A 20,514-nucleotide genomic window follows, 5' to 3' on the forward strand; every position below is an offset into this window, starting at 1 on the left:
AGAAAAAAACACAAAAATAGTGAGATATATTTTGTATGCAAAATTTATTTAAATTTTAATTACTCTGCTTTTTTCTGTCTTAGCGTCTTTGAGCTACTGGCTTCACTTTCTTCACGTAATTTTTCCAAATGATGTTGTATTTGCAAGATTTTTTCATCCACTTGTGCAATTTTCTTTGTACTTTCATTCAAAATGCACTCTTTCTCTGTTATATTTTCGTCCAATTTTCTAATTTCATCATTCTAAAAGTCAAAAATTAGTATGAATATTAATGAGGTGGTACTACAAAAGCAACTAGTATATGAATTTTGTTGACACTTACATTTCGCTTTACTGTATCTTTAATAAATTGTGATGCAAACAAATCTAAGGAGTCAGCTACTTGTAGCAACAGCTGATCAGATAAAGGTGTGAACTCTTCTATTTTAATGCCAAGCTAAAAAAAAAGAAATAATCGTATTTTTGCTATATTAAATTAAATACAGTAGCTCATAGACAAAATGGAAGAGTACAATTTTTAAAATACTCACAATATTTTTCGGGGACTTTCATATATTAAAAAAAAAAAAAAACAGTCTCAAAAGTATACCGAAACTTTCGCGAAATGCTCCCAAATTTGTCTTGAAATAATAAAAAATAATAATCCGAAAATATTCTGAAGATGGTTCTGAAATGAACCTGAAACAATCCGAAATAGTGAAAAACTGCCCCAAAATGATCCCTAAAATAATCCCTCAATGGACCAGAAAACAAATAATGAAATGGCGTTGAAATTACCCTCAATCAGTGCTGAATTGAGCCGCAAACTTTCCCGGAATGACTCTAGAAACAATTTCCGAAATTTCTCAAAATAATCTGAATCAATCTAGAAATGCTTTGTAGATAAGATCAAAATATCAGCATATTGCTGTTTTTATGTACGGGTCCCTTTTTCGCTCTTATTTGGAAACCAAATCTATAAATAAAGCTTTGGTTGTAAGGATGAAGATTTGGGCTATTAGCGAGCTTTGGGCAATTTTGGTAGTAGAGCTTTTGTTTAGCTATATTTTATTAAAATAATTTGTTAAAAATAAACGATTGTGAGCACACAAAGAAATCTATTTGTACTATGGCACTATTGTGAATATTTGCACTGCATTACCGTCAGTTGCTATCATACGCTAGATGAGAGCAAGCTGTTTTAATTGATTGATAGAACAACTGATTTTTTTGATATTTGATAAAACTTTTATATAGGTTTCGCAAGATGCGCACGGGCCCGACTCGTTTCACATAATACCGAAAACAATTCCGAAATGATACCGCACACAATACCACAAAATCCTGAACTTGTCCAGAAATACCCCTGAAATTATCGCCAACACAATCTAGAAATGATCTGGATATAGTCTTAACACTGCTCTGAAAGCCATCTCAAAATAGTCCAGCAATTTTATCTTATGGTACCTAAAATAATAATGAAACGAAGCCGAAATAGTCGCAATATGACCTTTAAAACCAGCCCCGAAATGGTTTCGAAATTAAACCACAATCAATCCCGAAAATATCCAGAGATAGTCTTGAAATTATCCTGAGAAAATCTTGAAATTATTTCGAAATTGTTCCGAAATAGTGCCGAAATGATCTCAAACACAATTCAGACGCGATCCGGATATGGTCTTGAAACTATACCGAAAACCGTTTTAAAATATTCCACAAACGATTACGATTTAATCTACAAAACAATCCTAGAATGGTGCCGAAAAATCCGCGTTATTATCTTTGAAACAATCTCGAAACTACCAGGAAATTGTTCCAATTATTCTAAGTAAGCCACAAAAGGGCCCCAAAATAGCTACCAAATTATCCGGAGAAAATCTTGACTTGATCCAAAAAACGTTCTAGAAAGTATCACGAAATAGTCCTAAAATGGTCCACAAATAGGGCCGAGATTATATGAATGCAGAGGAGGTCCTGACATTGTCCAAAAATAACCACTAAATTGTCCGGAAAAATTCTGAAATTATATATATACTGTTCTGAAAAAGAATCTTAAAAGACTCAAATATATATCACTATATTAAAACACGGCGGCCGCCGTGGTGTGATGGTAGCCTGCTACGCCTATCACGCTGTGGGTCCTGGGTTCAACTCCCGGGAAAAGTAACATTAAAACTTAGAAAATAGTTTTTAGTTTAGTTTCCCAGTGAAAATTAATCTGCCTTGCAGATGCCATTCGTAGTCGGCATAAAACATGTAGGTCCCGTACTGCCAATTTGTAGGGAAATCTAAAAGTAGGACGCCGCAAATCGGAAGAGAAGCTCGACCTAAATCTCCTCGGAGGTAAATCGCGCCAAGTATTTTTATTTTTTATATTAAAAACATATATGTATTACAAGTCAAAAAACAATAGCTCCACGAATATAACTAAAAAGGCATTTAAGAACAAACCTCATCAAATTTTCCACAATCTTGCAACTCTTGTAACTCTTTAGCAACATATTCGGAAAAATCTCTCTTTTTCGAATCAAGCTGAGTTTGGAATGCTGCAATCTGTCTACAAACGATATCAATCTATATTGGAAATAAACATAAAAAATTTTTAATTAAATTATAATAAAATATACGAAATAAGCATTAAATCAAATTAATTAGTAAGTTATCAAAATAATACACTATAATATACTAAAACAAGTAAGGAAGGCTAAGTTCGGGTTTAACCGAACATTACGTACTCAGCTGAGAACTTTGGAGACAAAATAAGGGAAAATCACCATGTAGGAAAATGAACCTGGGGTAACCCTGGAATGTGTTTTTACGACATGGGTATCAAATGGAAGATATTAAAGAGTATTTTAAACGGGAGTGGGCCATAGTTCTATAGGTGGACGCCTTTTCGAGATATCGCCATAAAGGTGGCTCTATAATCTGTTTGTACGATATGGGTATCAAATTAAAGGTATTAATGAGGGGTTTTAAAGGGAGTAGCCTTTAGTTGTATATGTGAAGGCGTTTTCGAGATATCTACCAAAATGTGAGGCTGACCCAGAACATCATCTGTCGGGTACCGCTAATTTACTTATATATGTAATACCACGAACAGTATTCCTGCCATGATTCCAAAGGCTTTTGATTTCTCCCTGCAGAACTTTTTAATTTTCTTGTACTTAATATGGTAGGTGCCACACCCATTTTACAAAGTTTTTTGTAAAGTTATATTTTGCGTGAAAAAACCAATCCAATCACCATGTTTCATCCCTTTTTTCGTATTTGGTATAGAATTATGGCATTTTTTAATTTTTCGAATTTTTCGATATCGAAAAAGTGGGCGTGGTCATAGTCAGATTTCGGCCATTTTTTATACCAAAATAAAGTGAGTTCATATAAGTATGTGAACTAAGTTTAGTAAAGATATACCGATTTTTGCTCAAGTTATCGTGTTAACGGCCGAGCGGAAGGACAGGCGGTCGACTGTGCATAAAAACTGGACGTGTCTTCAACCGATTTCGCCAATTTTAACAGAAACCAGTTATCGTCATAGAAGCTATGCCCTTACAAAATTTCACAAGGATTGGTAAATTTTTGTTCGACTTATGGCTTTAAAAGTATTCTAGACAAGTTAAATGAAAAAGGGCAGAGACACGCCCATTTTGAGATTTTATTTTATTTTTGTATTTTGTTGCACCATACATTACTGGCGTTGAATGTTGACATAATTTACTTATATACTGTAAAGATATTAAATTTTTTGTTAAAATTTTACTTAAAAATTTTTTTTTCAAAAGCACGCCCACTTTTTAAAATTGTCACCCGATTTTGCTAATTTTTATTTATCACAAATATAGTAATAGGAGTACCGCTCTTGCCAATTTTCATCATGATATCTGCAACGACTGCCAAATTACAACTTGCAAAATTTTTAAATTATCTTCTTTTAAAAGTGGGCGGTGCCACGCACATTGTCCAAAATTTTACTAATTTTCTATTCTGTGTCCAAGTTTCATCGCTTTATGCGTCTTTGGTAATGAATTATCGCACTTTTTCGGTTTTTCGAAATTTTTGATATCGAAAAAGTGGGTGTGGTTATAGTCCAATTTCGTTCATTTTAAATACCGATCTGAAATGAGTGCCCAGGAACTGACATATCAAAATTTCATTAATATACCTCAAAATTTACTTAAGTTATCGTGTTTACGGACAGACGGACATGGCTAAATGAATTTCTTTCTTCGCCCAGATCATTTTGATATATAGAAGTCTATATCTAGCTCGATTAGTTTATGCCGTTACGGGATACCGTTATGCGAACAAAATATACTCTGTGAGCTCTGCTCAGCTGAGTATAAAAAACATCACAAACATATGCAAATTGAAAACATAACAGGTTGCGTGAAAATTTAAAACTTAAACTTCAATATAGTTTAGTAAAAAAATAAAAGAGATAAGTATAATTCCTAAAACATCAATATTATTAACTTTTATTACATAAATTCAGTGAGCAATAGTTTCGAATATTACCAATTTTGAGTGAAATTTATTGAAAACAGAAATTTTAATTTTACTTATGCAAACCGTTAAGTGGTTTACTACAAAAAAATTAAAGCATCCAAAATATGCGGATGACAATATAATTAGCAATTAATATGTACAATGGGTCGATTTCTATGGACGAAAGCTAACCGATATCGCGCCATCGATTTTTCGATAGGATTTGGGCGCAGGAAGAAAAGTTCCACTATGCATACCCAAAAAAATAATTTCCGAGCCTGCGAAATTTCATTTTTTTTACTCTTTTTCGACTTTGATTTTTAAGGTTTTTTTCATGACCTACTAAAAAAAATTTAAAATTTTTCAAAAAACTGTTACCGCCAACGTCTTTAGCAGACATTTTTGGGTCGGACAGGGTATACATTAGGCCGGGTCGATTTGTGGGGAGGCAAAAAAATCGCCCATTGCTCTGTAAAAATCATATTCTAGGGATCAAAATAAGAAACTTTGCCGAAGGAACCATACCTCTAAAACGAATTCTGATGTCCCCCCCCTTTGGGTCGTAGGGGCAAATTTTGCAAAATCCCACTTTGAAATGCCTATGTTTTTTCTTTTTGTAGTTTATTTTTCTCTTTAGAAATTTATTTAGTCAGAACATATGTAAATGAAAAAATGAATTTAACTTAGTAATAGAAAAGAAATTAAAAAAAAATTATTAGAAATTAGCGTTTTTACAACCCCCTTTTAAAACCAAGGCATCACTGTGATGCATTTGCATGCCGTAAACATAGTTGTGTGGGTTTTTTATTCAACCGTTTTAAAAAATGAAGGTATCACTGCGACACAATTGCAGATCGTAAAATTGCTTGTGTTGTTTTTTTAAGCCACCACAAGACACAGCAGGTAGAATTGAAATTGCCCCTACCCAAAAGTTCGACCCAAAGGGGGGGACATCAGAATTCGTTTTAGAGGTATGGTTCCTTCGGCAAAGCTTCTTATTTTGATCCCTAGAATACGATTTTCACAGAGCAATGAGCGATTTTTAAATCGACCCGCCCTAGTATACATGAAATTTTTTTTAGTAGGTCATGAAAAAAACCTTAAAAATTAAACTCGAAAAAAAGTAAAAAAAAAACTGAAATTTCGCAGGCTCGAAAATTCGCGCGATATCGGTTAATAAATTGACCCAGTCGAATGTACAACTTTATAAATTTACTAATAACACACTTAACTTTAGTAAAATAAAAGTATTACACAAATACTGGAAAAATCAATTCATAATATTTGGTCTAGTAGGTATCCCTCTTTTTTCTTACAAAATACGCATTCAAAAATATTTTTAAATTACACACCTGCACTTTTTCATTGTTTTTTTCCCACAGCAACATATCTCTTCTGGCAAGCAATTCCTTCTCTTGACAACGTAAAATTTCTAATCTATCCATTTCCTGAATTTCTAAGCGCTGAAGCTCGTCGGTTAATTTGCGAACTTTTGCTTTGTACTGATCGTGCATTTGTACGCGTTCCTAAAAGCAAGAACAAAATAAAAATTAATTGATAAAATACTATTACTACTACTCACAATATTTAATTGTTTCAAAGCGTTCTCTATAGTTTCTAATATTTTACGATTTTCATCTTGCAATTCTGGATCATCGCGTGACATCGGTTTTGTTGGATAGTATTGACGGTCGCTGCGTTTAAATGGCGATGCATTCAAGCTGCCACTCATTGAATCATCATCAGAAAAAAAACTTGACGTCAACAAATTTTCACGTGAAGATGTAATCAATGACAAACGTGACATATCAAGTTGTGAACGCGATATATCCTTACGTAGTTTTGCCGCTTCTGCAGGATTATTAAAACGAAAAATATTGGTGCGTCCAAGCAAGATAATATCGCCCTGTGATATATGTGTTGGTTCATCGATGAGATGTGCATTTAGCCAACATTGTGCGCCGGGATAGGGATGTAAAGTAACAATACTATCTTTTAAAATTATTCTACAATGTTGCGGGCGTATACCATCACCAATGAGTTCGATATCTTGTGGCATATGTGAATCTGCATTTCCTATATGTGTTTCACCTTCCTGCAATGTAATGAATGAATTAATGCATATTGATTATGCTATATTTTTATGTTTTATTTACCTTTAAACTGTATAAAGTCACACCCGTAGTAATATCATTATGTATGCCAATGAGATGTGGCATTTCCGAATCTAAAACAACTCCAAGTCCAGACTTTCGTAGTCCCAAACTTTTTTGTTCTTGCAATATAGATTGAGCTTCCTTCCATTTTTCAGTCCATTCTTCAGTTAGAACTTTTTCTTGTGCTTCTTTTTTTTGTAGATCTTCTAAGACCTTCAACGAAGGCTGCAAAGTGTTCTAATAACAAAAGTATGAAAAGCAGAATATGTGCGAATAATTAAGATTTGTTAATGTGATTTTATTGTTAATACCCTGCCGGACGCGATATCAACTTGAATGGTTTTAGATCGAGATGAAGAAAAAATTACATCATCAGGTTGCCAGCGCATTTATAGCTTCTCCAAACCCAATTGTCAACCTCACCTTCGAGCGGCGAATCCCGTTTCACTAACAAATGAGGCTCTGGCGACCCCAAGCTCCTCATGAAACTGGGGGGTGGCGAGAGAGGGATGGCCTGAAGGTTTAATGTGGCCATACAAATCGTTCCCGAGATGGTCGGGCTAGCACCTTAATGGAGCTGTGTTACCGGAGCGTACCGGATCTGTATCCGGCAAAGGACCATCACATCGATAACATTCCCTAAGCCTTCGAGGAGTAACCTTATCGCTACAGCAACAACAACAAGAAACAACAACAAGAAACAACAACAAGAACAACAACAACAACATCAGGATGAGTATTTTTGCGATTGGCAATCTAGCTGTTTTTATTGTTGTAGCAGGGCTTCGCGCCATCCAATAGATGCGACCAATCACAAATTGTCATCAATGCCCTCTAACGGGAGTCCAAGGAAACTTGCTGCTTCAACAGGGCTGGACCATAATGAGAGCCTGTTAGAGGCGTTGGTTCCACAATACAGTTAAAGTTATGGGTGGTGTCATGTGGGAATACATTACAAGCAGGACATATGTTTTGTATGTCGGGGTTGATTCTGGATAGGTAAGAGTTTAACTTGTTACAGTACCCAGATCGAAATTGAGCTAGAGTGACGCGCGTTTCCCTAGGAGGGTGCGTTTCTCCTCCTAGTTTTGGGTATTGTACTTTGAGTACAGGATTCACCGCGCAATTCCTGGCATAGAGCTCCGACGTCTGTTTATGGGTTTCACTGAGGACCTGCTTGTGCTTTTTAGCTTCATACGGCTGTGTTCTCAGGTGCCGTATTTCCTCATAATGCTTACGGAGATGACTCCTTAAGCCCCTGGCCGGTGTAGTCTCATCAATCAGATGTATGTTGGGGTGTCCAGGTTTCTGTGTATTCATGTTAGCATTTCATTTCTCTCCCTAATGGGGAGCATTCTCGCCTCATTATGTAGATGGTGTTCTGGGAACATAAGAAGACAGCCCGTGGCTGTTCTGAGGGCGGTATTTTGGCAGACCTGTAGCTTCTTCCAGTGAGTAGTCTACATAGCATGCAATCGGCGAGCCAATTGCTTTGTAAGTGGTAATGAGCGTTTCTTTATCTTAACCCCAAGTACTGCCAGCGAAAGACTTGAGGATTTTATTGCGGCTCTGGATTTTCGGTACAATTGCGGCTGCATGCTCACCAAAATGTAGATCCTGATCGAACGTCACATCCAAGTTTTTGGGGTGTAAGGCAGTCGGTGGCGTGGATGTTCAAAATGGTCTGACAATCGAGCTAAGGCGAACATAATCATTTTACTCGAACGTAATCATTTTGTGAAACAATTAAAGCAGCTAGCTTTCTGACAAAGTTATTCGTAGTAAATATCCTGAATTTAATTTGTTTTTAATTTTTCCTAATAAAGTCTTCACATGTGTTACCAATTTATACATTCTAGCGACCCACGGTGGGGGCCCCCAGCGGGTTAGGGGGTCAGAATATACCTGCGGTAGGTATGCCTGTCGTAAGAGGCGACTAAAATACCAGATTCAAGGGGCTGTGTAGCGGAACTCTTCAGGTTGCCAGCGCAATATATAGCTTCTCCAAACCCAATTGTCAACCTCACCTATCCGCGGCGAATCCTGTTTCACTAGCAGATGAGGCTCTGGCGACCCCAAGCTCCTCATGGAACTTGGGGGTAGGAAGGGAGGGAATGGCCTGAAGGCTAAATAGGGCCACATAAATCGTTCCCGAGATGGTCGGGCTAGCACCTTAATGGTGCTGTGGTACCGGAGCGTACCGGATCTGTATCCGGCAAAGGACCACCACATCGATAACTCTCCCCAATGCCTTCGGGGAGCAACCTTATCGCTACAACAACAACAACAACAACAACCTACGGTGGGGTATTTGATCAATTTAGCTGGCCAAAAGTCGATTTTCTCAAAATATTCCAATTTTTTTTTTAAATACTCTTCCTGGCGTTCCTAGATGTCCACTGAATAGTATACATACCCCAAAACCCATCTGCAATGTCAACGGAGCTAACCGCGCACATCTAAAGTTGTATAAAAATTGTGTGCAGTTCGATGTATTTTTGGATTAAAAAGCAATGTACAGTCTAACCTAAATACTTGTTCACTTCTTTAGCCTTAATCAAATCTAGTTAAGCTTTGTATTAGTAATACTATATCGATGTACTAAATTTGATTCAAATCTGTCAAGCCGTTTTCGAGATGGTAGAAATATAAAAAAGGTGAGGTGGCAACCCTAAATGCCAACCCCATACCCATACTGACATACATATCTCATGTAATGACAAGAAAAGACCCCTGGTCCCTCCGAAACTGGAGGCTCGATCCAAGTAATTCTGCGCGCGGAACACAAATTTCCTTTCATAACAATGAAGTGAGACAACCACTTTTTTAACAGAAATAACTGCTGTTTTAGTTTTGGCCAGCTAGATTGATCAAATACCCCACAGTGCGACCCCTAAATATCAATATTTTCAAAAACTTTACAAAACAAGGGCAAAACGACCCTTTTGTTGAGGTGGTGCTATATGAATATGGTTAGTCCAATCTTTTCAATTCTTACATGTCAACAAAAAATCTTGGGCAATTTCACTGCAGGGTATTTTTTAAAACCTACCAAATATAGGTAGTATGTAACACTTACAATATCACCGTTTAGCATAGATTTCAGCTTATTGATCTCTTCACGTAATTCGCGTATTAGCTTAACATTTGTATCTTCGTTAATTGTCGGTTTATTGATTATATTCTTAGCACGATTTGCATAACGTAAAGTACTTAAGGTTTCACTATAATTACAATCGGCCGGTGAGAGTGCAGCAATCATTATTGTCTTACTATTACCACCCAAACTATCCTTTAACAACCATGTAAGTATGGAATCACGATAGGGAATGTAAAGAATACGTTTTGTTGTACCAACAGGGCTAACAGTGGGAGTATATGTACTTGTTGTGCTTGTTTGCTCCGCCAATGCGGAGATAACACTGCCGAGAGTCACTAGCGATTTATTAATATGCGCACCCTCCTTCAGGCGTTGACCAGTAGCGCCAGTAGCATTAGCTCGTTCACTGTTAAAAAAAAAATAATTTAATAAAAGATGAAGCTTGAATATTTATTAGGGTATTTACCTGCCAGCCAAATCCACCAAATGTATTTTTGAAACTGTTTCACTGGGCATATCATTCATAAAAACAGCTTGTACAAAGGTTATTGTGAATATAGCGTGACTACGACTGCTGGTATCATTCATATTTGTACTGGCAGTTGTACGTTGGATATTTCCACGCGCTATGCATTCCTATTGGGGATAGTAAAAAAAATTTAATTTTGAGGTATTCATTTACGCGTTTACTTGAACATAAATATATAGCTTTTATGAATGCATGTGCATACATAAAGATATTTCGAACACAAAATTTTTTCGAGGTTCATAGTCATTTTACATCATCAAACATGACTTCGAAAAAATTTCGAAATTGAAATTACTTTCGAAAAAAGTCCAAAATATAGGTTTTCAACAGTAACAAATAATTTTACAATTACGGTTTACATTCTCATTATGCACAGTACGCTATTTTCCGTCATAAGTATTTTGAACTTAATAAAAAGTGTTATAAAGATTACATATGTAAAATTAAAAGAAACATTATTTGCCACCCGAAGTATTTTTATGATTTCGTAAATTCTAAACGCAGAACTAACGGATTTCCTTCTGCCATGAAATTTAGAAATAGCATTTCCAGCGACGATCAAGAGATTGCAAACTTCTTCGCTCAATTCTTTCACTCTAATTACTCAGCTGTGGTTGATTCATCACCTACAAATTATCCGTATGAGCTCCATTCTAGTAACTCAATATATGCCCCACATTTGCTGCCTGAAGATGTTCTACTACATCTAAAGACCCTAAAAGAATCCTTCAAATACGGTCCCGATTTGATCCCAACATGTTTTCTTAAAAAATGTGCGGAATACATTTACCAGCCCCTTACTGATCTGTTTAACCTCTCTTTAAAAAATGGCATTTTCCCGACGGCTTGGAAGGAATCTTTCCTTATCCCACTCCATAAAAAAGGAAGCAAGTCGTCTATTGAAAACTATCGTGGAATAGCAAAGCTCTCCGCTATCCCTAAGCTTTTCGAAGCAATCGTTACTAATCACCTTACATTTTCGATTTCTACATTGATAGATAGTTCTCAGCATGGCTTTTGTAGAGCCAAATCAACCACAACCAATTTGCTTGAATTTACAACTCACATCTTTAATGGGTTTAGAAACAATCATCATACCGACGTTATATACACTGATTTCAGCAAAGCATTCGACAAAGTACGCCACTCATTACTTGTTTATAAACTCGAATTGCTTGGTTTTCAACCCGGCCTAACTCGCTGGATCTCCTCCTATCTTTGCGGTAGAACTCAAAGAGTCATTTTTAAAAACATTTTTTCGAATGTCATCGACGTTCCCTCCGGTGTGCCTCAGGGCAGCCAACTCGGTCCTATTCCGTTTTTGATCTTTATAAACGAGTTTCCACAACTATAAAATATTCTAAAATTTTAATGTATGCCGACGACGTAAAACTTTTTAAGTCATAGGCGTCGGTTGAAGAACGTTCTGTAGTCCAGGCGGATTTAAATCGCTTAGTTACTTGGTGTAATGCGAATTTTATGCCTCTCAACATAGAAAAATGTAAATCCATGTGTTTTTCACGTGGGAACATACAGCCAGCTTACTACACAATTAATAGCCAAACTCTGGAAAGCGTTGATGTTTTTGTCGACTTGGGAGTTACAATGAATTGCAAACTTAGTTTCAACCCTCATATTAATGCCACAGTCAATAAAGCGACGGGAGTTTTAGCATTTGTGAAAAGATGGGCAAAAGAGTTTAGTGATCCTTACGTTACAAAAACCCTTTTTACATCATTGGTGAGGCCGATATTAGAATATGGATCGATAATTTGGAATCCGCGTTATCAAGTTCATGTGGATAGACTAGAATCAATTCAAAAACAGTTTTTACTTTTCGCCTTGAGAAATCTTCAATGGGACTCTCCGTATAATCTCCCTCCTTACACTAATCGATTAAAACTAATAAATCTTCCTAGCCTTGCAAGTCGTAGAGAAATGCTAGGTGTACTATTTATGGCTATACTTTTAAATGGATCGATTTCAAGCCCACTTCTTTTGAACGAAGTAAACTTGAATGTTACATGCCGAGTTTCAAGGCATTATAAACCTATAATTCTTAAACAATGCAGAAGCAATTTCCAACTACACGAACCTTTTCTATGTTTGTGTGAAGATTATAACTCTCACTCGAGAATAATTGATGTTTCGGACTTGCTCTTTGCCATAAAAAAGATGGTTCTATCTTCTCTTAATAATTAAAAAAATTATATTTATATCTATATTTCTCAGCTGATGAGTTTCTCTGTAGCTGAGTGATTTTAGATCTCGGCGCTTAAGAAGCCACTGCCTCTCAAAGAAAAAAAAAAAAAAAAAAAGTATGTATGAATTAAAACAGGATTAGCTTGGTTTCATGGGGCCACTTGAGGGCAGTGCGCTGCCACAACGTCCGAGAAAAAAAAAAAAAAAACTAAAACTTTTGACTACTTTCAAAAATATTTTGACAACGTCCGAGAAAAAAAAACTAAAACCTTTGACTACTTTCAAAAATATTTTGAATTTCGAAAGTTTTTAAAATCAATATTTTTTATCGTAAATGTCATATTCGGTTTTCCTTTGCAATTGTATGTGATGATTTACGAGGAATAGTGAAAAATATAATCTCAAAGCTTTTTCGAAATTCAAATTATAACTGAAGATATTACAAGCACACTATATTTCGGCTACCAAACTTTGCCTTCGGACCTAGAATTTTGTGGACCACAAACTTCAGAGAATACATATAAATATTATTAAGATTTATTCTGAGCTTATATTCGGCGAGATTCTTAAATGGCTTTTATACTAAAAATTGGTAAGACCTACATGTTTAATGCCGACTTTGAACGGCATCTGTTAGGAAGCCTTTCAGGGCAGGAATGCACTCAGAGTTAAGAACAAAAATTTTTAAAGTCACTTTTCCCGGGACTTGAGCCTAGGTCAGTATGTCAGGCATGCAATACAACTTCGAAAATATTTCGAAACTAATTTTCTATGGCAAGCGACCGTTTTAAACAATACAACCTCGAAAATATTTCTAAATCTTAATTATTTTCAGTATGCTGGGCAGCCGTCTCAAGCAATACAACTTCGAAACATTTCAAAACTCGAAATTGTTTTCAAAAATAGTCCAAAACGATATTCGGCGTCATTCTCCGTTGGATTTTTTAGCACTGGGGCGTTTCTCCAGTAGGAGAAGGGGATAGAGCTTTTATCGATATACTCGAATGAAAGTATCGATACTAGTACTCATACTCAGTAAAAGGTATCGCGTACACTCGAACCAAGTGAGTACTTCGGAAACCGAACATTTTATACCCAGCTGTGTGCTCCCACGTACCTACTAAACATAACTTTAAAGAGAAACGTTACGAACATTAAATGATGTAAAACCTGGAATAAACTGAGTTTACATTTTCAAATATTGAGTTCCGTAAGAGGCTATACAACACTTGCTGTCATAAAAACTATGTTCTTACTTAATTTCATTAAGATTGGTCGATTTTTGATCGCTCATGGCATTTGAAAAAAAAACAAGGTTTTAATTGGAAGAGAAACTTTGGACTACAAAGGAAAGTAAAAAATTTCTAGCGCGTTTTCTTATGGTCGGGATACCGCGCTTGAGCCTGTGACCACCGGCACTTCGTAAAGTATCGGGGGAAAGTATCCAGGTAAAGTATCGACACTTTACTCAGTACTTCGTAAATAAATGGGGAGTGTTATCGATGTTCATAGTCCTTTGCCGGATATAGATCTTGGGGTCGCCAGAGCTGCGGCTGCTAAGGAAACAGGATTCGCCACGGGTAGGTGAAGTTGATAATTGGGTTGGAAAGCTATAAATTGCGCTGGCAACCCCTTGAAAGCATTGTGCTACACAACCCCTTGAATCAGTTTGGTATTTAAATCGCCTCTTACGACAGGCATACCTGCCGCGGGTATATTCTAAGCCCCATAACCCGCTGGTGGGGATAAGTATCTACTACTCAGTACTGGTATCGCTCCATCACAACGTGAGACTGTTGGCACAGCCATATAGGCTGCCAGGAAAATCAAATAGATTTCATTTATTTTCTTACCTGAATTTCTTCGAAATTCGCAACTGCATGCTGTGAAAGATTCTCAACATATGGTCCTAGTGTGCGATGCTCTCTAACGCGCAAGCCATGTCCTGCACTACGTGGTCCAAGCAAATCCTTTACCCGCTCATTATAAATCTCCAAATAACTTGCGTGCGTTTTATAGCCTGTACCTGACTCCTGGCCGACACGCATACGTGCAAACAATTCTTGGCAAATGCGTGGTATCAATCCAGGATTATCGGGCATACCCATCATGGTGAAGGTTTTGCCCGAACCAGTTTGACCGTAGGCAAATACGCAAGCATTGTAGCCTGTAAATTGAAAATGAAAAAAAGGTAACATAATTATATTTTCGTTTTGAAGAATAAAGATATATGTATGTACATTATGGTGGCCTTAATACATAAATCAAATGAGCAATTCTTCTGGTGTCCCTTCATACGATAATAGCAAGATCAAAAGTATCACATGTACAATTAGGACTCGGTTGGAGGCGAGTAAGGGGTGTTACACAGTAATTGAAGTTCATATTGCAACGAATTTCGAGAAATTCCGCTTATTTGAAACCTTCGGCTAACGTTCCAATCGCTAAACTGTTGAATAAATAACTCCAATATTCTGTATTGAATATATATTCTGTATTATTAGACTGCTTTGGGAGTACAATTATACTTCACTTCGCAACTGATAGCGCGTTTAAATCAAACCGATTCTGACTACTCAGCTTGCGCTGTTTTTATACTCTCCGTTGCTTCATTCGCATATTTCTACTAAAGTCTAGACGTTTCGCCTTCTAGAACTGCTGTATCTCCTGCTTGGTAATTTCTATATACATGCATATTTGTAGTTTATCTTTATCTTATAGCCATATGCGGGTGTATGCGTTAGTACTACTTCGGTTGATGATGACATGTGTTTGTGAGTATCTCTTCGTTGCCTTGTATGCATGTGTGTAAATGATCATTGATATGTTTATGTACACACGAGTGGCTGCTTCATGTTTTTTTATTGTTGCGTGATTATTTATTTAGTATCAGCTTAGTGATGCTAAGATTCGTCACAATATTTGACCACATTGAGTCTTCATAGGATAATCTGAACTTTATTCCATCTACGACGCCACTTCAGCATTTCTAATTCGGACCAAAATAAAATTCAGAAACACAGAGTGAGCGTGAATTGATCCTCCGTGACGGGGTTTCTGGTCAATTTATACTTTTAGCAATCATCATCGTTGCCCCGCTTGACTCTATAGTTTGAATTTAGCATTCAGCTCAACATAGGCATCAAAAACGGCTCAAGTATTTCACTCTAACACAAAGGTAAGATTTTGGCCCTTTTGAAAATAAAATTTGGAGCTGGTGTTTGGTCAGAGTGATGTAAACTCAAATTTGAATGATTCGAGCTGTGAACCGTAGGTCACTTATCAAGTCTTCACTGCTTCTTGCATCATCCCGCTGCTTATTTTAATAAATAAATAAATTATTTTCAATAATTTACAAAAAATAGAAAAACACAGAAAAAAAATTCAAAATTTAATTTTCGCTGCTTTTGCAGCAAATGACAATATGACCTTTTCAAAAATAGGAACACACTTGGTTGAGTTTGAGTAGTTGCGCATGCATTTTCTTTGATTGGATGAAACGGCTGCTATATATTTAACTATTTTTTGTAAAAGCGTAGTATTGTTTTCGGGCTGCTGACAGATGCTCGCTTAGTGAAGCACGTGGCCCTGTGTGAAAAGGACGCAGTTATTTTATAACAAAAGTATTGGTGTTTGATGGGGGTTGTCAGGATGATCGTTAAACAAACGTCTGGTAACACTATGGACTCATTCAGTCAACGTGAGGTTCTCATGGACCGACCAGTTCAACCTAACCTAAGTTTCTGTGTGAAATTGGTATCAATGCAAGGCGCGATATACCTCCGAAAAGATTTAGGCCGAGCTTTTATTCCAATTTTTCCTACAAATGGGACGGGACCTAGTTTCTAAATGTTTGATGTTGCTTTGCCCGGCAGTTGAACCCAGGATTTTCAGTGTGGTAGGTTCAGCACGCTTCCACCACACCACGGGGTCCGTAAAAGTAAGGCCCGTACTTTCAGTGTAAGTTTAAGCTAACTACAGGGGCGGGGTTACCCTTTGGGCGCTTAAAAGAAATATTCATATTCAACAACCATCAGTTAATAATTGAGCCAAGTACTGCAAAAAAGAACTGGTTGCAGCACTAGCGTCGTTTGGAAGCGGAGTCGACCGACTCGGTATAGACTTAACTGAGCATCATCATAAGAAATGGCATATTATAAATATACAAATAGTAGCTTGCAGTTAAACATTCTGTAACATTTTTTACATGTATTACATGGAAGCATAATCACAACACCGGAACATTAGCTCATGCGCATGCGTACCGCTTAGAGGAGTATTAGCAAGACAATTTTCATTTGAGTTTACTCGAAAGTAAGCTTTATTATGTTCAAACAACGCACTAAATTCAGCACGCATCTCATATTCGCATATCCAAATACTTTAATACCTTTCAACAGTTACTCTCATAGCAAACGAGACAAATTATTTATAAAAATATTTTTTAAATCTCTGTTTTTCTGTAAGATTTCGTCATCATTAACACTGTTCCATACTTGACTGGGTATTAAACCAAACCATTTTTTTGTTCTTTGACTTTTTGTGAAGGTCCTCTTTACGAAGTGAACCTAAGACACGCAGATATTTGCCCATCCTAATATTTTTTTATACCCAGCTGTACTTGTACACAGGGTATTATAACTTTGATTGGATAACGGTTGGTTGTACAGGTATAAAGGAATCGATATAGATATAGACTTCCTTAATTCATCAGTATCGAAAAAAAAATTTAATTGAGCCTGTCCGTCCGTCTGTCCGTTAACACAATAACTTGAGGAAACATTGAGATATCTTCGCCAAATTTGGTACACCAGCTTATCTGGACCCAGAATAGATTGGTATTGAAAATGAGCGAAATCGGATGATAACCACGCCCACTTTTTATATATATATTATTTCAGAAAACACAAAAAACCGGATTACAGTGAAACCTCTCTTGGGCGGACACTCACCGTCGGCTGATTTTTGTCCGGCCAAGAGAGGTGTCCGGTTATGGGAGTGGGTAGCTATTTTGTGAAGTTTTGAATTTTTAACTAATTAAATGCTTATTTTTTGCTCATTTAAATAAAATATATTCATTAGATTGCTCACAAAAGATTTGTGTTTATTAATTCCAAAATGCATACACATGCATACATGTGGGATTAGGGTTAAAGACCAGAAGTGGTCAAACGTACTAAACCATCATAGAACCAACCCAATACAACCTTAAATGCTACAACTAATTAAATACAACCCTGCATAGTAAAACATTTTTAACGAAACGCCGACTTTGAAATACACGAAGAATGGCAGTTGAACATTTGACGTTGTGCTGAGAAGTTTGCGCCGTGATCCTTAAATTCATTTTCTGTATATAACAATTAACTTTTAATAACTTTTAAATAAACTCATTTTTATATTTGTCAATAACTACAAATATTGGGGGCTCAACCCGAGATCAGTGTATGTGTCGCTAAATACTTATTCCGAATCAGTGTCGTTAAACACTCATCGGCAAATAGTATCGCGAAGCGCTAATTCAAGTGTATAGTGTCTTTAAGCACTCAACGGAATTACATACACACATGCTCGTACTGTGCAGGTGGACGTCGCTGAACGTTTAGGATCGTCAAACCAAAATTTAAGTGGTGCAAAAAGGTCAGCCGGCGTCGTAAAAAATCGTAAAAGGTGTGGTGGCAGCAAAATTTTACAAATCTCTGTCATCAAAGAAGTAGCAGTTGAATCCAACACAAAAGAAAAGTTCGCTGTAACGAAAACGCAAGCAGAATTCCTAGAAAGGAATCACGAAAATATACGTTGAATTTGATTGCAAAGCAAAATTCGCTGCGACTGCAACGCATGCAGAGCAACTAAGTGGCGTCCGTACTCAAACATAACGTGTAAAATCCGAAGATTGTTCAGCGAGTAAAAAGAAGAAAACAAAGCGAAGGAGGCGAACAATAAGAAGTTGAGGTGTAAGTAGTCGGCAACGATAAGAAGCTGAAGGTTAAGTTCGGAACGAAAAATCCAATTGGAAGAGAAGTAAAGAAATACGTGGCAGAATTCGAGTTGAAACAGTCTATTTTGAATTGGGCTGATAAGAAGAAAAATTGAAATAAAACAAAGAGCAAAAGAAAGATAACCTACGAGCGAGTGTAAACGAAGTGAAAGCAGATCAGTCTCGAAGTGAATGAATTAACGAATTGAAGACAGAAGGAAGCAGATAAGTTTCGAATATCTATGTACATTTAGTTGCATACAAAAATACGTATTAATTGACTTTTGATATTAACTAAACATATGTTTGCCATATATTTTCACACTCATATTATAGTTTAAATTATCTCTTTGATTTTATATACGTGTGTGTTTGTCGTTTATTTCGTACATATAAATATTTACATGAATTGAACTCATTGATTGTTACCGACCTATGTACATAAATACTTTTGTGTGTTTACTTTGAAATATCGAATACAAAATAATTTCGATCAATTTTGAATAACTTTGTAAAGGGGTGACTGTGCAACATGGACAGGCAAACTATTTTAACGTTTTCAGTAAAACAATTGCAAAATGCTCTCCGTGATTTGAATTTGTCCACCTCTGGACTTAAAGCAGAGTTACAGAAGCGGTTATTGGAGCATTTGGGGTTCGAGACGGTTCAAAGTGAAGATGATAATAATTCCACAGCCGGTTCATCCTATGAAGATGCGCCTAACAATATAGGTCGAAACTCCGCCACCGGTGTTGATTCGGTTGGTAAATCGGTGTTTACTTTTAAAGATATCGGGGAAAGTTTGTCGCGGTTTAGTGGTGATGACTCCATAGATGTTAGGGAGTGGGTTGCCGAATTTGATGAAAATGCTGCAGCAGTTAGTTGGAACGATATTCAAAAATTTATTTACAGTAAACAATTGCTGAAAGGTGCAGCAAAGTTGTTTGTTAGGAGCCAGCGTGGCATTATAAGCTGGGAGTTTTTAAAAGAGGCACTTATTGCCGAATTTGGGTTGCAATTATCGACGTCAGATGTGCATAATAAGTTACGAAATCGCAAGAAAAAATCAAACGAAACTTTTCGTGAGTACTTGTATGCACTCATGGAAATTGGTAAAGCTATTAAAATCGACGAACCTAGTATAATTTCATATTTCGTTGAGGGTATACCTGACTCAAGGGGAAATAAAACGGTTTTGTATCAAGCCAAGTCAATTAAAGAGCTCAAGGAGCAAATCAAGATCTACGAGAAAGTTCATGGTAAGCCAGGTACGCAAAGTTTAAAGAGCGTAAGTCAGCAGAATATAGGGGGTGCAACAAATACCCAAACTTCGAAAGCATGTTTTAAATGCGGAAGCACATCTCATATGATTCGGGATTGCAACAGCAAACAAATTAAGTGTTTTAAGTGTCAGGGTGTAGGACACAAATCCTTTGAGTGCACGCGTAAAGATGTTGCTATAGTTAAAAAAGAAAATGATAAAGCCAATGTAATAGACGAACAGAAAAAAGTATTTAATTTGGCTTTTAAAAGTTTATTTGTTGGGGGGATGAAAGTTAATGCACTGGTCGACACTGGATGCAGCTTGTGCTTGATTAGGCGCGATATTTTTGACAAAATAAATTTTAGAGGAGAAGTTAGCAATGAGCAACGTACATTATATGGCATATGCAAAAAAGAATTTTCAACATACGGTAGTTTTCAAACAGACATTGAGGTTGATGGTTTAAAGTTTTCGCAAATATTTCACATTACCAGTAATGATGCAATAGAATTTCCAGTGTTTATTGGTACGTCCATTTTAGAGAAAGTTAATATTAATGTGAAACCGGAAGGTGTAGAGTTTGTGAAGAGAGAAAACGCTAAGGCAGAGTCTGACAATGAACATGAAGATAGATTAGAACTATTTAAGCAGTTTAATAGTTTATGCATGAATATAGAAGACATTAATATTAACAGTGTCGTTCGAAAAATAATAAATGATTATAAAGCACAGAAGATCGAAGAATGTCCGGTGGAGATGAAAATAGTCTTACAAGATGAAGTTCCCGTTTTCCAACGTCCGCGAAGGTTGTCTAAG

The 20,514-nt window shown here is 36.6% G+C and overlaps 1 protein-coding gene across 2 annotated transcripts in view; it reads right to left on the reverse strand.

The window, feature by feature from the left end:
• Window positions 1–20,514, reverse strand: part of Klp98A (kinesin-like protein 98A) — a 91,379-nt gene that overhangs the window by 14,332 nt on the left and 56,533 nt on the right. Inside the window, exons 3-11 of one of the 2 annotated variants that reach the window (XM_067761366.1) lie at window positions 14,308–14,621; window positions 10,190–10,359; window positions 9,703–10,129; window positions 6,624–6,860; window positions 6,050–6,562; window positions 5,820–5,993; window positions 2,431–2,553; window positions 323–436; window positions 64–242 (exon numbers count right to left, since the gene is read on the reverse strand). In XM_067761366.1, the coding sequence (XP_067617467.1) occupies window positions 64–242; window positions 323–436; window positions 2,431–2,553; window positions 5,820–5,993; window positions 6,050–6,562; window positions 6,624–6,860; window positions 9,703–10,129; window positions 10,190–10,359; window positions 14,308–14,621 (2,251 nt within the window). The remainder of the gene's footprint in view (window positions 1–63; window positions 243–322; window positions 437–2,430; window positions 2,554–5,819; window positions 5,994–6,049; window positions 6,563–6,623; window positions 6,861–9,702; window positions 10,130–10,189; window positions 10,360–14,307; window positions 14,622–20,514) is intronic. The other variant, XM_067761368.1, reaches the window with a different exon arrangement.

The sequence above is a fragment of the Eurosta solidaginis genome, chromosome 1, assembly GCF_040869045.1.
Source record: "Eurosta solidaginis isolate ZX-2024a chromosome 1, ASM4086904v1, whole genome shotgun sequence".
NCBI classification, from domain to species: Eukaryota; Metazoa; Arthropoda; class Insecta; order Diptera; family Tephritidae; genus Eurosta; species Eurosta solidaginis.